We start from the raw sequence: 22,842 nt of genomic DNA, 5'->3' as shown, positions 1-22,842 counted from the left end.
GGAGACATCTTCAGAAGGGGAACGGGGGGAACCCTCGGAATCCTCTAAATCTGTGTCAGAGGAGTCTAAGTGCTTCCTCTTACACTTTCTCTTCCTAGGGGGCTCCCCTGACAATTCAGGAGAGGCCTCGGAAGAGGATGAGATCCCCACAGGGGATTCTTGAGGAGCTGGCTCTCTGCGGTCTGGGATGAGGGAGTGAGTAGACATAACCTGAGGCACCGAAGAGGGAGGGGCGGATGGAGCTGACTGTGGAGTTGAACCAGGTTCCAACACACTCCGCATGACCTCGAACGCACCCCTGTCAGGCAGAGCCAGAGGTCCCCGCTCCGAAAAGCTGAAAACCTCCCTCGGCACCGACAGCGATGGCTCCGAGGCCGATGTCGGAGCCGAACTCACCAGCGCCGAAGCACCGAGAGGGAGAGCGGGGTCGGACAAGGGTCCGATGCCACTCACCCCCTCGGAGCTGACGAGGGAAGTCTGGTGCCGAGATTCTTCCAAGGAAGAAATCGGAGCCGACGACGGAGCCGAAGACAATTGTATCGGCTCCGACGGTATCACAGTCTCGGGTCCGAAACGCCCCGGCTCCGAGCTCAAAGGAGTCGGAGGAGGAATATTTTGAGAAATAGGGTTGAGCATCGACTGATGAGTCGGACTCTGAAGCATCTGGGCCAGTGCCTCGGACTTAAGTCGACTCACTACCCTCTGAAGGTCATGGTCCGAAAGCCTCGAAGACCTAGAGGAGTGCGATCTATGGCTCCGTTCAGACAGCAGGGGAGAAGCTGGAGCCGAATGAACGGAGCCGAGGGACGGTGACCTTGACCTCTTCCTAGATGTCGGCTCCGAAAGCCTGATCGGAGCCGACGTAGCAATTTCCAAAACCTCGGCTCCGGCCGGAGCTGAGGGAACCACCGCAGTGGAAGTTAGAGTCTCATCGGCTTCAGCTGGAGCCGATGCAGGAGTAGACTTAGGAGTCTTAGGTGCCGACTCAGTACCTGGAGCCGAAGACCTAGAAGCCTTAGAGGGTTTGCCCGAAGATGCAGTCGGGGGACCCTCAGGCTTTAACAAGCCCCGTAAAATAAGCTGTTTTTTTCTTTCCTGCAGGACTCTAGGGCTGAAGCCATGGCATACAGCACAAGAGTCCTGCAGGTGTAAAGGTCCCAGGCAGTACACACAAGAAGTGTGACCGTCTGTCAGAGACATTTTCTGACAGCACGAGTCACACTTCTTGAAGCCTGAGACCTTTGAATCCTTGGACATATCAAGGAACAAGTGTAACCACACACAAGCACAAACACACCGATTACACTATACACTAATAAAACTAACTTAAACTAAATAAATTTAGATAGTTTTAGATTTATAAAAATCCCTACAAAAAAACACATACACTCCAAGGGGAGATGGGAGGGCCCAAAAGGCCTAAGGGAAGAACTATAAGTTCTTGTGGTAAAAAAAGGGGAAAGAACAAGGAAGAAGGAATAAAAATCCTTTAAAATAAGGGGAAACTGTAAAGAAAACTAATTTAAAGGGGTTTTGTAACTTTTTTAAACTATTTTCTACACTCACCTGAAGCCGGTTGAAGCAACACGTCTCGATAGCTGTAGCGGCAAACGAGATCTGAGGTAATACCGCCTAGCATTGTGGGATATAAGAGGAGCCTCGAGCCGGTGGAACCAACTCTCGAGCTTTTAGAGTGGCCGACTCGGAGCCGAGGTCGCCTCCGAACCCATCCAGCAAGAATGAAGGCGAGATGGACAACTTAACATCTACGGTTAAATCAGCATCCACCATGACATGCCACTCCTATAATGCCTATTATTTCCCTGCTTGTACTTCTCTAATAGATTTTCCACTGAAACTCACTAATTTTCCATCTGTCATAAATGCTTTGCTCCTAACTGGTGCTATTACCCTTCTTATTACTCAACTTATGCTACACACTACACCACAGTTTTATGTCTTATTCAATTTTCATTGCATTGTAATTCAAATTGCCTTGTCCTATCCTTATTGAATAATCTCTGCTGGACCTATAGATTTTAACCTGTGAACGAACTCTTTTTAAATAATGTTTCCTGTCATACTGTTCGTAAATGATAAAATCAGTTTTAATGTTGATCTCTCTCTCTCTCTGCAAATATTGTGCTGTCATTTACACTTCTGACCTGGGTCATGCCTGAAAAAAAGGTCCTCAGGCCAGTACACCTATCTGGTTAACAGGTGTGCATAATGTATGTATAAATAAATACATTCTTTCATTCCAGAAAGACAGGAGCTGAAAGAAGTATGATATGTAAACACTGTGAAAGGTACATTTATTTATATTTATTTGTTTGTTTGCTGGTAAAGTGAGTAGGTGGACTGGTTGAAGGACCCTTGTTTTAACACAATTCTGGGCTAATAAACAGAAAAACTATCAACATTACAAAGGCTTGACACATAAATGTTACACATCCATATATAAACTACAGAAGTGATAAAAATACTAAATACTGTAAAATTATTTCTGAACTGTTTGCAAATAATTTAATTTACAGTATCACATCACTGCCACTTATTTCACAGATGTGTTCAGTCATCCATCTTCTGGCAGTAACGGTTTATCAAAAGATCTCTGAATGCCTTATTTAATGTAGGGAATGGACTGATTAACTGCAACATTTTATACAAAGATGAAGCAATTAAATTATTCACTATTAAACACTTATGACAGAATTTTAAGAACTGGTATTGATAATACAATTTGGTACCTTTCCTGTATCCGGAGCAATGTCTAGGGTATATATCCACCTTGCATGAGCATTTACTTCTGCATGCAATGTTCCTGACATAGCATCATAGATTCGGATCTGTCCACTACCATAGCCAGCAGCAATGATTCCATTCCACATCTTCACTGATGAACATGTACAGCTGCAGGAAAGGAAAATAGGTAAGAAATTAATAAGTTAGAAAAACAGTCACAACTAACCGTAATATGGATATCCTTAACCACAGCATTTATCCACGTACTTAAATATCATAATCATCATCATCAACAGGACTATTCACAAAACAACAAAGACAAAAACTGCTAAAATTTTACTTTGAAATGCTATCTGAAATGCTTGCTCCTTCATATACTCTCAGGAAATTTAAACTCCGGCATGCATGCTCCACTTAATCCACACATAGCATCCAAGGTGCCAGGGATGAGGGGCACTCAGCCACACAATCTCCAGATTTTCTAGCCACTCATGTAGTTCAAGTCACATACTAAACTGCATCAATGGAAAATTTCTTGTCGTTTGATACCTAAGAAATGTAATCCTTCTAAGTAAGAAGGTAAGAAGCTGAGACCCCTCATAAAATCTGCCAAAGCTAGCTACAAAAATAAAATTGCCACTGATTCTAAAGACAACCACAAAGCATTCTACAGGTATGTCAAGAATCTCAATGGCAACACTCAGATCTGCTCTGAGCTACAGCACAATGGCACTAGATATACAGAACCAACTGATATTGCCAACATCCTGGCAGACAGATTCAGTGCAAACTTCAACCCCCAAAGGGCTCATCACTATACCGGAAGAATGCAAAGTCCCTGTAATCATGACTGCACAAGTAAAGACTGCACTCTCCAAAGCCAAGAACACAGCATTCATGGGACCGGACAACATTCCACGCTGTGTTCCACACGAACTACAGAATGAACTGGCACCCCACCTAAGTACCATATTCAATCATAGCCTCACTTCATGCTTTGTTGGTGCACAGCGACGGTTATCCCACTCCACAAAGGGGGTGTCATCACGGACCCTGTGAACTACCGCCCAATTAGCCTGACGAGCCTGGTCTGCAAGGTCATGGAACATATCATCTTGCTTATAAACAAGGAAATAGGTAATTTCCAAACTCTGGACCCCACTCAGTTTGGGTTTGTAAAAGGCAGGTCATGTCTCCTGAACCTGACTGACTTCTTTGAAGCAATCACCAGAGCCGTGGACGAGAGTAAGGTGGTGCATATAACCTATCTTGACCTTGCCAAGGCATTCAACACCATCCCCCACTCTGAAACTATAGATAAACTCACTAGACTGGGCATAAATCCCTATGTCACAAGATGGGTGGCCAACTGACGCACAGACAGAACCCACACAGTGAAAGTAGCCAACTCCAAATCCAACTTCAGACCAGTGACAAGTGGAGTACCACAGGGCTCAGTCCTGGGTCCTCTCCTGTTTGGCATCTATTTCTCAGAAGTCCAGGCTAATACAGCAGGTCTTTGGCTAACGAAGTTCACAGGCGACTGCAAACTAGGTGCCATAACAGAATCTCCTAATGATGTGGGCATTCTACAAAGGGGCCTCACTCAGACTGATGATTGGTGTCAAAATCATGGCCTCAAGCTCAATGCCAAGAAGTGCACTGTCATCCTCTTTGGGAAAAACACTGTACCCATGAACTACCACATAGGCGGTAGCCTACTAAACACCAAAAGTGTGATGAGACCTTGGGACACAGGTGGACAGTAGTCTCTCCTTTGATAATCACATTGCCACAGTAGTCAGGAAATTCTTCTACGTGGCACACCTCATCACAAAGGGTTTCACCTTGAGAAAAAAAAGAGGTCATTGTTCCTCTCTACTCATCCCTCATTAGACCCATTATAGAGTACAACACCCCGTTTGGCATGTACCTCACAAGACATCTAAAACAACTACAAAGGCCACAGAAATACCTCACTAAGAGGATTACCAGCCTCAAACGGATGCCATACGCAGACTGTCTCAAAAAACTCCAGCTCTACTCCATCACTTATCGCCTACTCAGAGGCGACCTCTACCTAACATGCAAAGCCATGTCAAACCCAGATCTATTGGACATGCTACACTTGAAGAAACACCAATCCCTCTGAGCCACACACTCCAGGGACCTAAACCTTGCCACCACAATCAATAGAACATGCTGGAGGGATAGATTCCTGTCCCAGAGACTTCCCATGCTTTGAAACAGACTACCCATTCATGTCAGCCAAAGGTCCTCATTAGCCCTTTTTAAGAAAAATTTCGACAATTGGATGGGGAATAGGAAATTCACCCCATGGATCACTTCTGTGGCTCTGCTAGACAGGGGCACAGAAAAATAACTTTCTTGGGTGGCGAAAGCCAGGGAACTTTTTTGGCTAGGCTTATATAGGCCCCAGGGCCAATAGCCTAGTACCTACCTATGAACCTACTGGATTCCCACTCCTCTTTTCTTGATACACTGGAAAATAATAAGGTACAACCCAACACTCTAATTATGGGTGATTTCAACTACTCATGTACCAACTCTTTTGCTGAACGTTTTCTGGAAATCATCAATTCCAACGCCTTGGATCAACTTATCCACATCCCCACCAGGGGCAGCAATATCCTAGACCTGGTCATCACCAACAAGGGTGACCGATGTTCCACACCAGAGGTCAGCTCCTCGTTGGTCAGATCCCACCACAAGCTAATCACCCTAGACATCCACATCCCGCTCCCACCCCCCATTAGGAAAACAATCGTAAAATATTTCTCCAAAGCCAACTTCACGCTTCTTAAGACAGAAGTGTCAAACTTCATGACACCCATGCAGATGGGCAATAGAGGTACGACTGCTGAATCCTACACAAATGCACTTTATAAGCACTTACATGAGTGCAAGGATCATGCTATCCCTAACAGAACCAAGATGCTATCCTCCAAAAAAAGGAAGCCAATCTGGTGGTCTTCTGCCATAAACAAACTCTACAACAGAAGAAAGAAACTGTTGCAAAAAAGAGTAAAATCCCACAATTGGAGGAACTCCCTGGTCAGCCTCAGTAAGAAGCTGAGATCCCTCATAAAATCCTCCAAAGCTAGTTATGAAAACAAAATTGCCACTGATTCTAAAGACAACCACAAAGCATTCTATAGCTATGTCAAGAATATCAATGGCAACACTCAGATCTGCTCTGAGTTACAGCACAATGACACTAAATATACAGAACCACCTGATACTGCCAACATCCTGGCAGATAGGTTTAGTGCTAACTTTACCCCCCTCTCACCCCTTAAAGGGCCCATCTTTATACCGGAAGAATGCAAAGTTCCTGTAATCACGGCTGCACAGGTAAAAACTTCACTCTCAAAAGCCAAGAACACAGCATCCATGGGACCTGACAAAATCCCGGGCTGCCTTCTACATGAACTACAGAATGAAGTGGCACCCCACCTAAGTACCATGTTCAATCATAGCCTCACCTCAGGCTTTGTGCCCATTGAATGGTGCACCATGACTGTTATCCCACTCCACAAGGGGGGGGGGGCACAACAGACCCTGGGAACTACCGCCCCATTAGCCTGACGAGCCTGGTCTGCAAGGCCATGGAACGTATCATCATGGAACTCATAAACAAAGACATTGGAGATCTCCAAACTCTGGACCCCACACAGTTTGGGTTTGTAAAAGGCAGATCATGTCTCCTAAACCTGATAGACTTCTTTGAAGTAGTCACCAAAGCCATAGATGAGGATAAGGTGGTTCACACAGCCTATCTAGATCTCGCCAAGGCGTTCAACACCTTCCCCCGCTCTGGAATTATAGATACATTCACTAAACTAGGTATAAATCCCTATGTCACAAGATGGGTTGCCAACTGGCTTACTGACAGAACCCACACTGTGAAAGTAGCAGACTCCCAATCAGACTTCAGACCAGTGACAAGTGGAGTACCACAGGGTTCAGTCCTCTCCTGTTTGGTACATACTTCTCTGAAGTACAGGCTAACACAGAAGGTCTTTGGCTAACTAAATTTGCAGATGACTGCAAACTAGGAGCCATAATCGAAACTCTTAATGATGTGGTCATCCTACAAAAGGGCCTCATTGAGACAGATGCCTGGTGTCAAAGCCATGATCTCAAGCTCAATGCCAAAAAGTGCATTGTCATCCCCTTTGGTAATAACTCTGTACCCATGAACTACCACATAGGCGGTAGTCTACTTAACATCGAAAGTGTGATAAGAGACCTTAGGACACAGGTGGACAGTAGTCTCTCCTTTGATAATCACATTGCCACAGTGGTCAGGAAATCCTTCTACGTGGCACACCTCATCACAAAAGGTTTCTCATCCAGAAAAAAAGAGGTCATTGTTCCCCTCTACTCATCACTCATTAGACCCATTATAGAGTACAAAGCCCCTTTTGGTATGTACCTCACAAGACATCTACAACAACTGGAAAGGCCACAAAAATACCTCACACAGAGGATTACTGGCCTCAAACAGATGCCTTACGCAGACAGTCTCAAAAAACACTAGCTTTACTCCGTCGCATATCGCCTACTCAAGAGGCGATCTCTGCCTAACATACAAAGCTATGTCAAACCCAGAGCTGTTGGACATGTTCCACTTAAAGAAATCCCAATCCTTCCGAGCTACACACTCTAGGGACCTAAACCTTGTCACCACAATAAATAGAACATGCTGGAGGGATAGATTCCTGTCCAAGAGACTTCCCATACTCTGGAACAGACTACCTATGTCAAACTCCTCATTAGCACTCCAAGAAAAATCTTGATGATTTGATGGGTAATAGGAAATTCATCCTGGGGATCACTTCTGTGGTTCTGCTTGACAGGGGCACAGGAAAATAATTTTCTTGGGTGGCGAAAGCCAGGGTACCTTTTCGGCTAGGCTTGTATAGGCTCTAGGGCCAATAGCCTAGTACCTACCTATGAACCTATATCAAATAAAACAGGTTCAAAAATATTTTGAAAACAAGACCCAAGGAGTCTACATTATCAAGTCCAGTGATAGCCTCTACAAACTATACATGTTTATCACAGGATTCATAGCAGTTTCAATCCTATTTTTCTTTAATGACTATGTATGTCTTACCAATACTCATACTCAGACTCTGCCTCTTATCTCAAGGAGGGAGAGGATATTTAATCCTTGGATAAGGTTGAGGGCATTCCACCAGTCATCCAGGTTTAATCTGAAGGAGTGTATATAATCGTTTTCTTTAACGTGCAGAGGAAGTTTTTGCCAGTGAAGGGGGAGGAGCTAGGTCATGAATTTCTCTCTCCATCGCATTATGTTTATCTGCTGATGAAGGTTCAAATCTTTGGTTCTAGTGTTGTCTGAGCAGTTCTTACTGTAATGTAGGATGTTGGCCCACCCAGATCTTTGATGGCACAGTATGCGAGGCACAGGACACCCCATCAAGAGTCGTTAGGCACAGTGTACCAGGACAGGGCTTTCGGTCGCTCTTGATAGCCAAGGTTCTTAAGATAAAGAGCCCTTTATGTTGCATCTTTTTAAATTTAGTAGTCTTACTACTTCCTTTATGTGAAACCTTTGCACTTCCTTTAATTGTACAGAGTGTCCCGTACTCTAATGTGTGAAAATTTGTGCCAAACAGAGTGCAAAAATATTTTTTCAGGTTTACCCTAATATAGTCTTTTGTACTGGATGAGCTATCCCATATGCCTTTGTAACCACTGAGGAGACATTCCATTCATAGCAAAAGCCATTGATGTCACTTCAAGTATGCCTAAATCCCATTTGGTAGCATGTTTTTCAAATATATAACAAGCAATTTTGAAAGAACAAAAAAAGAAGTTATGTTCTTAACATAGTGTTCCATCTGTGTTGCTGATCTTCATTCATTCATGATGGATGCATCTCAGTTCCGTCCTCGGAACTGACTCGGCCAATATAACAAGCTCGCACCAGCCAAAAACTCACAAGCTATGGTTACCCATAGTGCCCCTCTCTTCTTCTCCTCAAATTAAGTTTGCCCATAAGGAAAAGACAGCGGAGGCTTTGTCTGAGCAAATGCACTATCATGTAGCCAGGACCAAATCCGAACCTCCAGGAGTGTTTCAGAGGGGGTAGGAGGGTGGGATGTCATGAATAAATGAAGATCAACAACACAGATGGAACATTATGGTAAGAACATAACTTCGTTATCTGATGTTATTAATCTTCATTCATTCATGATGGATGGGACAGAGTCCCTAACTACTTTATGTCCTGGGAGGCCCTATGGAGGGATATTCCTGAGCACCACTGAGCCAAAGGATGCTCTCCCCCTGGAGACTAAGTCAAATTTGTATTGAGTGATAAAGGTATGAGGGGTAGCCCAAGTGGCTGCTGCGCAAATGTCCATCCATAGAAGCTCTGGAATGAAAGGCCATCATAGTAGCAAATGACCTGGTTGAATGCGCCTTGATTTTAGTTGTTAAATGCATTTTGTTCTGCTGATAGACAAAAGTGATGCAGTCTCTCAGCCATTTTGCCAATATGACTTTGGAAACAGATTTTCACAACTTGGATCCTGAAAAAGATAGGAATAACTGGTCAGACTTCGGAAAGATTTAGTCCTGTCTAAATAGAAATGCCATTGTCTATGTACATCCAATAAATGCAAACAAAATTCTCCTTTATTAGAAAAATTTGGGAAGCAAACTGGCAGGTCAATCGACTGATTAATATTTAACTCCAAGACAACCTTGGGAAGAAAGGAGGGATTAGTACGAAGAGATACTCTCTCTTTGTGGAAAGCTATCTAAGGACATTTTACGCACATGGCCTGTAATTCTGAAATTCTTCTTGCCGAGGTAATGGGTACCAAGAATAAAGTCTACCAAGACAATAATTTTATATCACAAGAGGCAGCAGGCTCAAAGGGCTGATGAATCAAAGTTTGTAGGACCAGCGTCAAATTCCAAGGTTCAATGGGCTCTATGAAGGGCGGTTTTATATGTATGACTCCTTTCAAGCAAGTTTTACAGAGATGGTGAGATATTAAAGAGGAATCTTGGAAACCGTTATGGAAGTTTGAGATAGTTGCTAAATGGACCCGGTTCGTAGAAGCTGATGCTCCTGAATGGAGTAAGGTTAATAAATACTCCAACACTGAATTAATCGGAGCTGAAAAGAGGTCCAATCCTTTTTCTCGAGACCAAAAAACAAATCTGTTTCATTTACTATAATAAATTTTCCTGGTGGACAGTTTATGGGAAGCCAGAACTATTTTTCATACAGGGGAAGACCGCTTATTTTGCCTGGCAATTACCAGATGTGGAGGTACCAAGCTGTCAGCTTTTGGCTCGATAGGTTTGAATGGATCAACCCCTGAGGGTGCGACAGTAATCCTGGAGTTGTATCCAGAGTCCATGGACAGTGAACCAGATGAGGCCAAAGGGAAGGGAACCAGATTTGTTGGGGCCAATAGGGTGCAATGAGGATTACTTTGCTTCTCAACTGAAGTGCTTTCTTTAGAAACTGGATAATCAGAGAAAAGGGAGGGAAGGCATAAAGCAGTCCCAGGGGCCAATTGTGTACTAGAGTATCCCTTGGGGATTCCCCTTGAGGGGGGGATTAGGGGAAAGTAGCTGCTGAATTTGTGGTTGGTGGGAGATGCAAATAGATCACAGCGAGGCTGATCCCAGCAACGGAAAATCTCTGCTGCTACTTCAGGATTGAGGGACTGCTCATGAAGCAGGAGAATGCATTTGCTCAGCTTGTCTGCAATCACAATGGAATTCCTGGGAATGTGCACTGCAACCAGAAAGCAGTTGGAGGCTATCGCCCATTGCCAAACTCTCATGGCTTCCCAATACAATGGGTAGGATCTGGTTCCCTCCTTTTTTTTTGATATACCAGACTACCAACATGCTGGCCGACTGTATAGCAATTATTCCTGATGGGCGGTCAGATTGGAATGCTTGCAACGCCAGAAGTACCACTCTCAGTTCTAGGACACTGATATGCAAATTGGCCTCTAAGGGGGACCAAGTGCCTTGGATGATCTTTCCCTGAAAATGCCCCCCCACCCCATCAGGGACACATCCATGTTCACTACAGCCTTGGGCTGAGAGGGTGAGATGGGATGACTCCATAATTCCATTTCTGGCTTCATCCACCAATTCAGATCTACTTGCAGCAGTTCATTATGTGGATTGGGTAGAACATGGGATGTGTCAATAGGGACCACTGTGATGTTAGGAGCCATTGTAGTAATCTCATATGGAGTCTTGCTAGGGGAACTATAGCAATCGTTGCTGCCATTGACTCCAGCAGTTGAAGGACTGAACGAGCTGAGACTTTGTCCTGAGACAGTATCACTCGGAGTTCAGATCTTAGTCTCTGAAGCCTGTGGAGAGGAAGGGTGGCCAGGCAAGACCTTGCGTTGAATGTTGCTCCTATGAATTCTAGGCTTCGAGTAGGGTCTACTTTTGACTTCTCTTTGTTTATTGAAATTCCTAAGAGTCATGCTAGCTGTAGAGTGTAGTGCAAGGCGAGGAGCAATAGAAGCTTGCTGAGGGGCTTTAAGGAGCCAGTCATCTAGATATGGAAACACTAGGAATCCTTGCAGTCTCAAGTGAGCTGTTACTACTGCCATACATTTGATGAACCCTCTGGGGCCTATGGAGAGACCAAAGGGCAGCACTCAAAATTGGTAGTGACTGGCTCCCAGCTGGAAGCATATCTTTTGGAGCATCTGTCCATTTTACATGGTAATATGCATCCTGAAGGTCTATCGAGCACATCCAGTCATCTTTTTCCAGAAATGGGAGGATAGACTGAACCATGACCATCCAGAATTTGGTCTATCTGACGAACTTGGTTAGGATGCTGAGGTCCAAAATTGGCCTCCAGTACCCTGTGTTTTTTGGCACAAAAAAGAACCTTGAGTAAATTCCAGATTCTATCTAGTCTGGTGGGACTATCTGGATGACTCTTTTTGGAGCAACTTTTGAATTTCGTGTGCTGCTGCTTCCCTCTGACTGGATGGAACGTCGGAAATTCACCTTTGCAGCCTTGGGTAACGATCGAAGGGAATGTGATAACCTCTGGTAATTTTCATCTACACTCAAGAATCTGTTATTATGGAATGCCAGGCTAAGTGGTGCAAAGAGAATCGTCCCCCGATTGCTTCCAGAGGCAAGCAATTGTGCCGCTCTTCAGGAGGGCTGGTAGGGCTGCCCAGAAAAGGAATCTCTGGACACCTGGTTATGTGGACCCCCTCTGCCTTGGGGGGTGTCTTCCTGATGAAATTCCTCCCTCTGCCCCAGGGGGAAAACTCACATGTGTCACAGAAAGGCCCTTGGGATTTCCTGAACACTGCTCCTACTAAGGTTCCTGAGAGTTCCGTGATCAGGTCTCTCTGGAGGCGGGTAAAATGTGCCAAATAGTTCAACAATCATATGGCAAAGGTTGTTGAAGCATAAACCCACTTCCCTTGTCTGTCCATCATCCAAGATTCCCTGTTTGGAGGATGGACAGCAGGACTCTCCTCTGCGAGTTCTTTCCTTGTGGCTGCCGCCACCACCATAGCATCTCCTGCCAAGCCTTTGGACCAATGGGGCTGATCCTCTGGAGGGAGAATATTTTGACCAGTATCCAGGTGATTGGCCTCAATGGAGTCAGGGGCCTTTCAGGAATGCTGCACAATGAGCTTGACCAACTGATTCACAGGCTGGGTTACCCAGGAAGTAGAGGGTTGAGCATGGAAAGCCTACAAGAATACAGATTCCTCAGAGGAAGGGTTGGTGAGCTTCCAGTCACCCCTCTGTTTCAGGATCTCCAGTATGTCTCCAAAGGAGACATCCTCGGGGGCGACCATGAGGACCCTTCCCTCTCATCATAATCTGTATCTCTGGTGAGAGATTCCTCAGGTGGATCAATGCACTTCTTCTTGCATGATCTCTTTTGGGGTGGCTCTTCAAAGGGAAGGTCTGAAGAGGACTCTGAAGAGAAGTTGCCCTGCGATAGGGTAGCTTGCTGCTCCCATGCCAATGTCCTAGTGTAGTGGACTGTGTCAGCTGTGAACCAGAGGACATGTATATGTGACTTTCTGGTGCCAAAGGGGCCAACTGCAAGCATACTGAGTTGAGTGCCCTCTCCATCCTCTCCATAACCTGGAAAGCAGGCCTGCCCAAAGAGGGATGGGAGCCCAGAACAGAGAAAGACAACCTCAGAACTGGGTTTACTCCCCACTCCAAAGAGCCCGCCTCCAGGAAAGGAGCCATGAGAGGACTCAGACCTGCCAAAGCAACAGGAACCGTACATGGCATTGTAGAAGAAATTGGTGCCATACTAGGGGTCGCAGTGCCGACAGACCAGTCACAGTCTCGAGGGTGAATCTGCTCTAACTGAGCCGTGGTCCACAAGGTAGGTTCCGGAACCAACGGTAAGATCTACGAGTGGAACTGAAGAAGCTGGTACCAGAATGGGTGTCGGCATAGAGGGCACCAAAACCTACAGGGAGGTTGAAGAAGGAACATAGGTTGGAGTCTGTGGAGAAAAACACTCTGCTCCAGGTGGGAGGGAGGTCCTAGATGGAGTTGGGATGCCTCTGGCCGTTAGGAGCTGATCCACACATTTCACTACATGGAGTTCTAAAAGGTTTCTTATGGGATGGGTTGACATCCTCAATGGAGATTCAGGATGGTCAAGGAATCGACTTAGCTGTTGTCCAACAAACGGACCAATTGACAGAAAATATCAGGTCCTGGCCAGTGTCTTGATCTTTGGCACAGTGGTTGGAAGACCAGAAGGTTGTGATGATGGGGGGAAGTGACCAGTTTTACGGGAGAGGCTATTGTTGGTGCCAAGAGGGTCTGTGGTACTGTGGAAGGGGTTGATACCATGAGAATAGTAGTGGTTGTTGGTTCCATAGTCAAGGACGGCACCATGGATGGAATTTTAGACTCCGGTGTCGAGGTAGGTATTGAAGTCATTTTGGCATGTTTTGGTTTCGGTTCCGTATGAACCTGGGCCTTAGTGGTTTTTGATTCCTGGCACTGAGGAGATGATGGCACTCAATGACTCCTCTTTTTCGGCTCTTTTTTAGGTGGGGTTGAGACCTCCACCTCAGATAAAGCCTCCAAGAAAGGTGTTTTCAAGAGACTCTAAGATTAATTTGTTCTTGCGCTCAGTTAAGGTGTGGGCACTAAAGGCCTTACAGAGCTCGCACGGAAGTCGAACTTTCAAATGTGGTACTCCTAGGTAATAGACATTGAGAGATGCCCATAAGAGTTTGGCATCTTGCTGCCACACTTATCACACTGTTTAAACCCAGTAGTGCCCTTCTTGTCAGCCATTATGAAAAATTCAGTTGACACTAAACAGTAATTAAACAAGAAAAAATGCCTTTTCACGACTAAGTATACACATACATGCACATAGAAAAGGAAGGATTTATTATTTTTTTTAATTTAAAAACAATGGCAAATAGAAAGTATACCCAAAGGGTAAAGGGGACTATCACTAACTATAAACGCTTAAGATATAGGAGGACTATAAAAGATTATAAGGGTAAATTTGCAAAAATTAAGAGAAAAACGAAACACTTAGCTTGAGACCTGACCTGAAGCGTCTTGAAACTCTACGTGTCAAATGAGATCTGAAGAGATGAGGAGAGGGGCATTATGGGTAACCTTAGCTCAAGAGTTTTGGGCTGGCGCAAGCTTGTTATATCGGCTGAGTCGGTTCTGAGGACAGAACCAAGACTCATCCGTCATGAATGAATGAAGATTAACAACATCAGATCAAGTCATTCACACTCTGACCATGAAGTACAGTTGTATAACTGAACTTATAACAATAGATAAATGATTACCGTTACAGTAGCCTAAACTATATGAATTATATATTTGCCAAGGATATGACCACCATCCAGCTTTCAGACTTTTAGGGCACCTTCCGTGTATTCAAACTGTCACTAGTTCAAGCAAAGCCATATAAAAGGACCTTTGGGTGACAAAATCTTCAAAGGTTTCGTGTACCAAGGAGGGATGTTACAATCTTGAAAGGAACAAATGCTAGGAAAGAACATCTGGTGTAACTATACACATGAAAGTATATACAGCCACACCCTTGTCGCATATACAAAAACCAGGCTGGAGAGAGGAGATGGCTACTGCAACAGTGATCAATTAGAATAGCTTCTGTTTTGGAAAGTTCACTCACACAACTGTACTATGTTGCACATTTAAGCCACTATCACAGTAGTCTATCCTATATGGGTAGAGTACCATAGCTTATCAAATACCGGGAGGAGGAAGGAATCCAAGAGCCTTGTCCTAGCAAAACCTGTTCAGGATGTGGAAAACTAATTCAGTTTGTACTACTTCCTTTCCAAAAAGCCATTGTTGAAGCCAAAGCCATAGCAGAATGAGGTCTAACCCTGCTTGGTATTGACTTGTTATGGCAAGCATAGCAAAAAGAAATAGCATTAAACAACCATCTTGAAATTGTCTGCTTTGACAATGGTTAACCTTTTCTTTTACCTTCACAGAAAAAAAAGAAACAGGTGACTGGCTTTCCTGAAGAAATTACTTCTGTCCAATCTGAGCTGTCTGTGGGCATCCAGGGTATGCAACTATTCTTTCACCCTTGCTTTTAGGTTCTGGAAAGAATAAAAGCGAGAGATTAACAGTCTAGCTTAAGGAAAATGTTGAAACTACTTTAGGCATAAAAGAATTAGTTCTCGAGGTAACCGTGTCCACATGGAAAATGATGTACAGTTGGCTCAACATAAGTGCTTGGAAATCAGATACCCCTCTAGCAAAAGTCAGAGCAATAAGCAGCACAGTTTTCCATGTTAAGAATCTCACATCAGCCTGATGAGCTGGTTCAAACTGAAAAAGTGCAAGTTTCTCAAGAACAAAAGTAAGATCCCAAACCAAAGCTACCTATTTCTTACGTGGATAGAGATGTAAAACTCCTTTCAAAAACTGCTCGACTTAAGTACAGGAAGAAATGGGGGATCTAAAGACAGGAAAACTGTGTGAAGGCTGCCAGCCCAGCCAACTAGAATTTTGTAAATAATTCTATGTAATTTGTGACTATTAATATGATTTGTATGCTTGCCTTAGAAATGTAGGAAAACTATATGTTGTGTACTGAGCTTCAAGATTGTAACCACAGCACACCCTGCTGGAAAAGGGCAGAAATGTGTGTAAACTACATGCCTATGCAAATGTATGTGTTGATGGTAAAGGCTGGAATATATACAGTTAACTTGCAAACTCTAAGAAAATAAGTGGAAATTGTTTATGACTCTGTTATCTCTGTTTCAGCTCAAAGCAGACACAATGTCTACAGTTGTAGGCTTTCCTATTGTCTAGAAACAGAGGTAATTGCAGGTTTCAAATGTAAAGGTGTTTAAAGTTTTACGATTTCCAGTTCCAGGCAAGTTTCTAAGAGAAGTATTTTTGACACTGAGGTGTTATATTTTAAGTTACTTTTGGCCTGGAAACTAAAAGCTGAGTTGCCAAGAATGATGTAATCTGAGATTATACAGCAGAAATGTTTGTTAGTAACTTAAGAACTATCTCAAAGAGAAAGTCTGCATTTTGTATCTTGTCTTGGATCTGAACACATCCATCTTCAGCACTTCCCAGCTGTAAGTTTGCCTTGCTCTGTAAGTAAGACTTAGAGATCATAGTATCTCTCTTAGATAGATAGGAATGCAGTAAGATTAGTCTAGATGTGAAACTGTCCTGCAATGTTGTTTTAGAGTATTTCCTGTGATTCTGAACTCTGTTGGCACTGTATTGAGTTAATGAGTATTGTGCTTTTATTATTTATTATTAAATATATTTAAACCTTTTAACTGTGGCTGGTTTTGTTTAGAAACATTTAAGCTCTGAGAGTACTTGCATATGTATCTGGTAACACTGTACAAACCACTCCTAAATAGCCTTCATGTCTTGGACACACTTACCATTTTGATAATAGTAACACTGCACAGTAGAATTGGTCACCCTTTGTAAGGGCCTTATAGTAGCTGATAAGAAGTGGTTGGTGGGAGATGGTACTACTGTGTAGTCTGGGCAGAAGGAGGCATAGCTATTGAACATGTGCCAGCCTACCCCAGGAGTGTCTATGTGTTTGCAAATAAATCAAATCTCAAAGTGTGTGTGTGTGTGTGTGTGTGTGTGTGTGTGTGTGTGTGTGTGTGTGTGTGTGTGTGTGTGTGTGTGTGTGTGTGTGTCAGCTACTTGGGCAGGGACACGATGCACTGGATGGACAGAGGGTGCTGGAGATTTTGGCTTGACCACTCGGCTGAGATGTGAACCCTATAGCTGTGCCAGTGGGGAGTCTTATTGGCGATCTGGATAGAGAGAGAGAAACCAGTCCCAGATTGACTGTGATCTCTGTGTGCTCTTAAGGGAAATTGTACTTCAGTGTGTGCGTGCTTGTCATCCTCCCAATGTGCACATCCCTTACTGGTGTTAGTGGTGAGGATTGAGGCTCCCTGATTACTGGGCCAGGGCAGGGACATCACAAGCTGAAATAATGGAAAGATGAACTGTGACAGAGGAGTAAGAAAGGCCAGAGGGTAATAGCTTGCACAAATAACGTAGAACCAGAGGCAACCAGTCCTTGAACGGGTCCTGGTTCATAAAGTGGTATCAACCAAAAAATATTTTCCAATGCCACCTAAATGATTTTCCAGTAGACGTTTTTTTTCAACTCCTTTAGTACCTGCTGTACATCCACAGGAAAAAAAGGAGCCTAAAATGTATCTAAACTCTATGACCTGGGTATGTCAGTTGAAGTGTTTTCGGGGTGGGGTGTATCAAACAACCATTATCTTGTGTGAGTATGTCCAGTCTGTGTGGATGTTTGTGTTAAGTGCCTTTGGCCAATTTCAGAAGGGAGCAAGTACAGTTATGTAAAATCTTACCATAACAGCAGATGTCCTTCTCTTCACTGTTGCACTATTCTTCACCTTAGGGATCTCTTGCCAATCGATGTGCAGCCAAGTATACCAAAGCCTTTAGGATCTTGTATGCACCATACATCACATGTATGCATCCTGCACAGGACATAGGGCATAAAGGTGACATACAGACACTTTTACCCAGAACTGAATTGCCTCATAGAGAACAGTCTCCATAGGGCAAAAGAAGGCCATGCACATCCAAAGGGAGAAACTGCAGATGGAAAATGGGGAACCCTCAGTCAGGAGGGTAACCAAAGCAAAACGCAAAAGAAAAAGGGTGATGAAGGGAAGGACCAAATATTGCAACAGTGAAAAAAGGACATCTACTTTTATGATAAGATTTTGCACAACTGTACTATGTCCTTTTACATCACTGTTGCAGTATTCTTCACCTTAGGGAGAGTAAAAAAAGCTCAAGAAAAGGAGTGGGAGATGGAAGGCTGGGAAGAGCCCTCAACAAGCCCATGCAGGATGGCCCTAGCAAAACCTTCTGTCTCTAGAAATCATATTCAATTTATAACGCTTAGTAAAGTTACACACTGAGGACCAAGTAGCAACTTCAAGGATGGAATTGGTGTCCAAACCCTTGAAGAAAGCCCCAAAACAGGCAACAGCCCTAGTGGAATGGGCTCTAAAAGACACTTGCCATGAAAAGAATAACAGGCAATGGCCTTAGATATCCAGGAGGAGATGGATTGCTTGGAGACAGCTAAACCCAAAGTCTTGGGATAAAAGAAATAAAAAAAAACTGGTCAGATTTATGAATGGTCTTAGTTTTATCCAAATAATACCCAAGCTGCTTGTATAAATCCAAGGTATACAAGACCCTCTCGCTAGCAGACTGTGGAGAAGGCAAAAAGTATGGGAGTTGTACTGCCTGATTTAAGGACAACTCATTAACAACCTTAGGTATAAAAGAATAATTAGTATGAAGAGACACCCTGTCTCTATGAAAAAAAAAGGAATAATGACCATAAGGTCCTGAAGCTCAGAAACTCTCCAAGGAGAAGTAAGAATAAGCAGCAAAACAGTCTTCTGGGTACAGTGTCGCAGAGAAGCTGAAACTGCATTCTCAAAGGAGCCCGAATTAATTTTTCAAAAACAAAATTAAGGTCCCAAGTAGGAGGAATAGACTTCCTTGGGGGCCTAAGATGCAGGACACCTTTAACAAAAACTGTCTGACCTCAAAATGAGAAGCCAAAGGAGGATTCAAGGGCAAACATGCAGAAGAAGAGGCCAAGCCAGACTGGAGCAACTCACACAAATGAAAAGAACCAAAGGGACCCCCACTGAGAAAGGGTCCTGGCTATAAGCATGGCACCAGACAGAAAATCTTTTCCATTTAGACATATAACACTTTCTGCTTGCGGGTTTTCTTGTTTCCTTTAAAGCCCTGAGCACATCCTCAAAAAAAAGGTGCCTAAAAGGGATCAAAACCTTACCATCCACACTGTCAGCTGACAAGTGGATAAGTGAGGATGGATGAGTAATCCCTTGTCCTGTGTGAAGAGGTGCAACTGGTGAGGTAACTTGTGGTGATTGCCCCCGGCCAGATGCATTAAGAGGGGGAACTAGTGCTGTCTTGGCCAAAAGGGAGTCACTAGCAAGATTTTTGGGGAGTCCCGCTGAAGCCATATTGAAACATCCCCTTCCATGGAAAAGAAAGGTCATCTGTCTTCCATGCCAGATGACATGGCACTCTGGAACAGAAAAGGGGGAGCTGCCTGTTCAGAGGGGAGGCAGATAGAGCTATCTGAGGAATACCCCGCTGATGGACAATGTCCAGAAACATGTTTCTGTGAAGCATCCATTCAAGATCCTGTGTTTTGGACCTCCCCAAAGAATCTGCCACTAGACTGTGCTCTAAAGGAGTATATACTGACTGAACAGTTAGCGGATAACTGATAGCCAGATCCCAGACCTGAACAGCCAGTCTGCAAAGAAGATAAGTCTTTACACCCCCCCCCCCCCATTTGTTGACATACTATATCACTGTGGTGTTGTCTGTGTAAACCTTCAAAGGGCCTGGAGAGAGCATGGGTTAAAAAGTCTAAAGGGCTAGAATCAGAGCTGTCATCTCTCTGATGTTGATATGGTCTGACTTCTGATGGGAAGGCCAGAGACCCTAAACTTTCAGGTGACCACAGGAGTCCCCCCCACCTCCAACCCATGTCTGAAGCATCGGTGGACAGTTCTAAGGAACCAGAGGCTAAAAAGGCAGGCCTGGGTTGAGAGTAAGTTGCTGAATCCACCACACAAATTCCCACTTGAGGCAAGGAAAGAAAGACACTCTGAAATCCAGATGGTAGCAATGCTGAAGCCAAACTAACTTGAGTTACCACTGAAGCTTTCGTGTATGCAGTCTGGCAAGAAGGTGCATTTTAATAGAAGATGTCATGAATCCTAGGGCCCGAAGGCACTCCCTGGCTGGAATGGCAGGCAGAGGAAGAAGAGACTGAAAGAAAGTTGACATGGACAAAACCTTTGGAGGTGGAAGACAGCCTATTAAAAATAAGCTTCTGTACAAAGAAGCTTTGTGTATACTTAAAGCTGACACAATGATACCTAAGGGAATGAATGCAGAGCTTAATTGGTGGGATTTAATTTAAATATTGAGTTAATTGATTTAATTGTTATAATTGATTAACTATGTGTTTAATTGTGCTGGTTACAAAAGGGTTAGGGTTTTTGAATGCATTATACTCCTTGAAGGCTTTGCTGCCGAGACATCACAGAGAATAAACGTTTTTTACACTATTTGCTGTGTTCACTGGCTTTGTGGTTATACAATTTATTGCTCTCCAGTGCGATATACAGCCATAATTGGCACTGTCTGAATCCTGCAGCCCAAATACATATGATCCTGAGAGGGATTCATGACAGACGTTTGGAAGTTGATAGTTAACCCCAGACTTTGAAGGAGAGATATGGTGAACAGACTTTGAAGGAGAGATATGGTGAACTTTACACGCCTGTAACAGATAACTCGGAAAAGGTACCTGAATCAATAGGTCATCTAAATAAGGAAAAATCTGAATGCTTTGGGGCCTGCAAATGGTAATTAGGCATTTTGTGAATACCACTGGGGCAGTATAGAGGCCAGAGTGCAAAACAGAGAACTGAAAATGAGAGCTAGAATCAGAGAAACACAAACATTTCCTAAAAAGAGGATGACTAGAAATATGAAGGTAAGTATCCTTTATATCCAAGGACACCAGAAAAGCCTGGGGCAGCAATGGAGGAAACATGGTTTGAAGAAAAAGCATCTAAAAGGAAGGAATCTTGAGAAAGGTGTTGAGCAAGGAGAGATCCAGAATAGGCCTCCAAGTGCCCTCCTTTCGAGGAACCAGGAACATTCTGAAGTAGAATACCTTTCCTACTTGTGAAGGAGGTACAGGCTGAATAGCTCCCTGGCCCACCAGAAACTCAATCTCTGAGAAATGAGGAAGTTGCTCCTGAAGTGGATGAATCCCTGAAAAAGGAGGGGGAGATTTTCACACCATGAAATAACCCCGATGGATGATGGACAAAACCCAAGAATCTGAAGTGATGACTTACCAATTTGGAAGAGAGATGGAGAGCCAAAGGGACAAAGGAACCTGGCTGAGAGTTGGGGGTGGAATATCAAGGAGGAGAAGGCTTGTCAGATGAAGAATGCTTCTAGGCCATAGGAGCCTACCACCATTCCAGCATTTAGAGGCCTGAATAGGCTGCCAGCAAACAAAAGCAGCCTAGTAGGATAGTTCCTCTGGAACCTATAGATGGGAGACACAAAAATGTGTTTAAAGTCCTGCAGAGTTTTTCCTTTTTCTTTTTTCTTGAAGAGACAAACATAGCAGCAGCAGCAGTCCTAAAGAGATTTTTATTATCCAAAGGACCAGCCAGCATCTTGGCCTTAATGTCTTTAGGTAATGACTGCAGACAAAGCCAAAAATAATGCCTCATGACAGACCCAAAGGAAACAGTGGAAGAGGCATCAGCAGCATTATAATTGCACCTAATAGAGTGGCGAGCCACCTGAGAGGTAGAACTCAAAAGAGAGAGAGCACAGAACTTTCCTTCAGAATCAGGGGAGGTCAGAAATAACCTGACAAGCTTGGGCAATCCAGGCCAGAGCATATCTGGTCATGTGAGTCTGGTAATTAATGGCCCTAAAGGCCAAGGTGGCAGCAATATGGACCTTATTTCCAATCCTCTCCATAGCCCTGTTATCCTTATCTGAAGGCAAGAGCTTGGTAGAGGGGGAAAAAACTTAGAAAGCTTGTCAGAGGAGACTGGCACCACAGCAAGATCATAGGTTCATAGGTGTGTATTAGGCGAATGGCCCTGGAGCCTTTAACAAGCCTAGTCCATAGGATTACCCTGGCATCATGCCATCCGAACTTAGTTCCAAGTGCCTCTGTCGAGTAGAGCCACTGGAGTGATCCCCGGGGTGAATTTTCTATTTCCTATCCACTCATCAAGATTCTCTTGAAGAGGGCCAGTGAGGTGCTCTGTTTGACATATATGGGAAGTCTATTTCATAACATGGGCAGTCTCTGGGTTATGAAGCTGTCCCTCCTGCATGTTCTGTTGATTGTGGTAATGAGGCTGAGGTCTCTGGAGCATGTGGTGTGGAGGGATTGGGATTTTTTAGATGTAGCATTTCTAACAGTGCTGCATCAGACATGGCTTTGTAAGTTAAGCAGAGATCGCCTCTAAGTAGGTGATAAGAGACAGAGAACAGTTGGGAGTTTTTCTTGAGTGTGTCCATACAGGACAAGTGTTTAAGGCCTAGGATCCTCTTTGTGAGGTACTTTTGTGGCCTCTCCAGTTGTTGCAGGTGTTTAGTGAGGTACATGTAGGTATCTAGTGAGGTACATGCCAAATGGGGCATTGTACTCGATGATTGGCCTAATGAGGGAAGACTAGAGAGACAATGACCTCTTTATTCCTGGATGCAAAACTCTTAGTAATGAGATGTGCCACACAGAAGGACTTTCTGACCACAGTGGGAATGTGGTGGTCAAAAGAGAGGCTGCTGTCAACCTGTGTTCCCAGATCTCTTATAACGCCTTCTGTGTTCAGTGGACTACCATCAATGTGGTAATTCAAGGGAACTATT

At 44.0% G+C, this 22,842-nt stretch overlaps 1 protein-coding gene across 1 annotated transcript in view; it reads right to left on the bottom strand.

Moving 5' to 3' along the window:
* Positions 1–22,842, bottom strand: part of WDR54 (WD repeat domain 54) — a 1,113,980-nt gene that overhangs the window by 428,332 nt on the left and 662,806 nt on the right. Inside the window, exon 7 of the mRNA XM_044064000.1 lies at positions 2,751–2,913. Coding sequence (XP_043919935.1) covers positions 2,751–2,913 — 163 coding nt within the window. The remainder of the gene's footprint in view (positions 1–2,750; positions 2,914–22,842) is intronic.

This window comes from Protopterus annectens, chromosome 2.part2, assembly GCF_019279795.1.
Source record: "Protopterus annectens isolate FY-2018-M chromosome 2.part2, PAN1.0, whole genome shotgun sequence".
Lineage (NCBI taxonomy): Eukaryota > Metazoa > Chordata > Ceratodontiformes > Protopteridae > Protopterus > Protopterus annectens.
The sequence above is the reverse complement of the archived record's forward strand: the minus strand, read 5'-3'. Positions and strand labels throughout refer to the sequence as shown.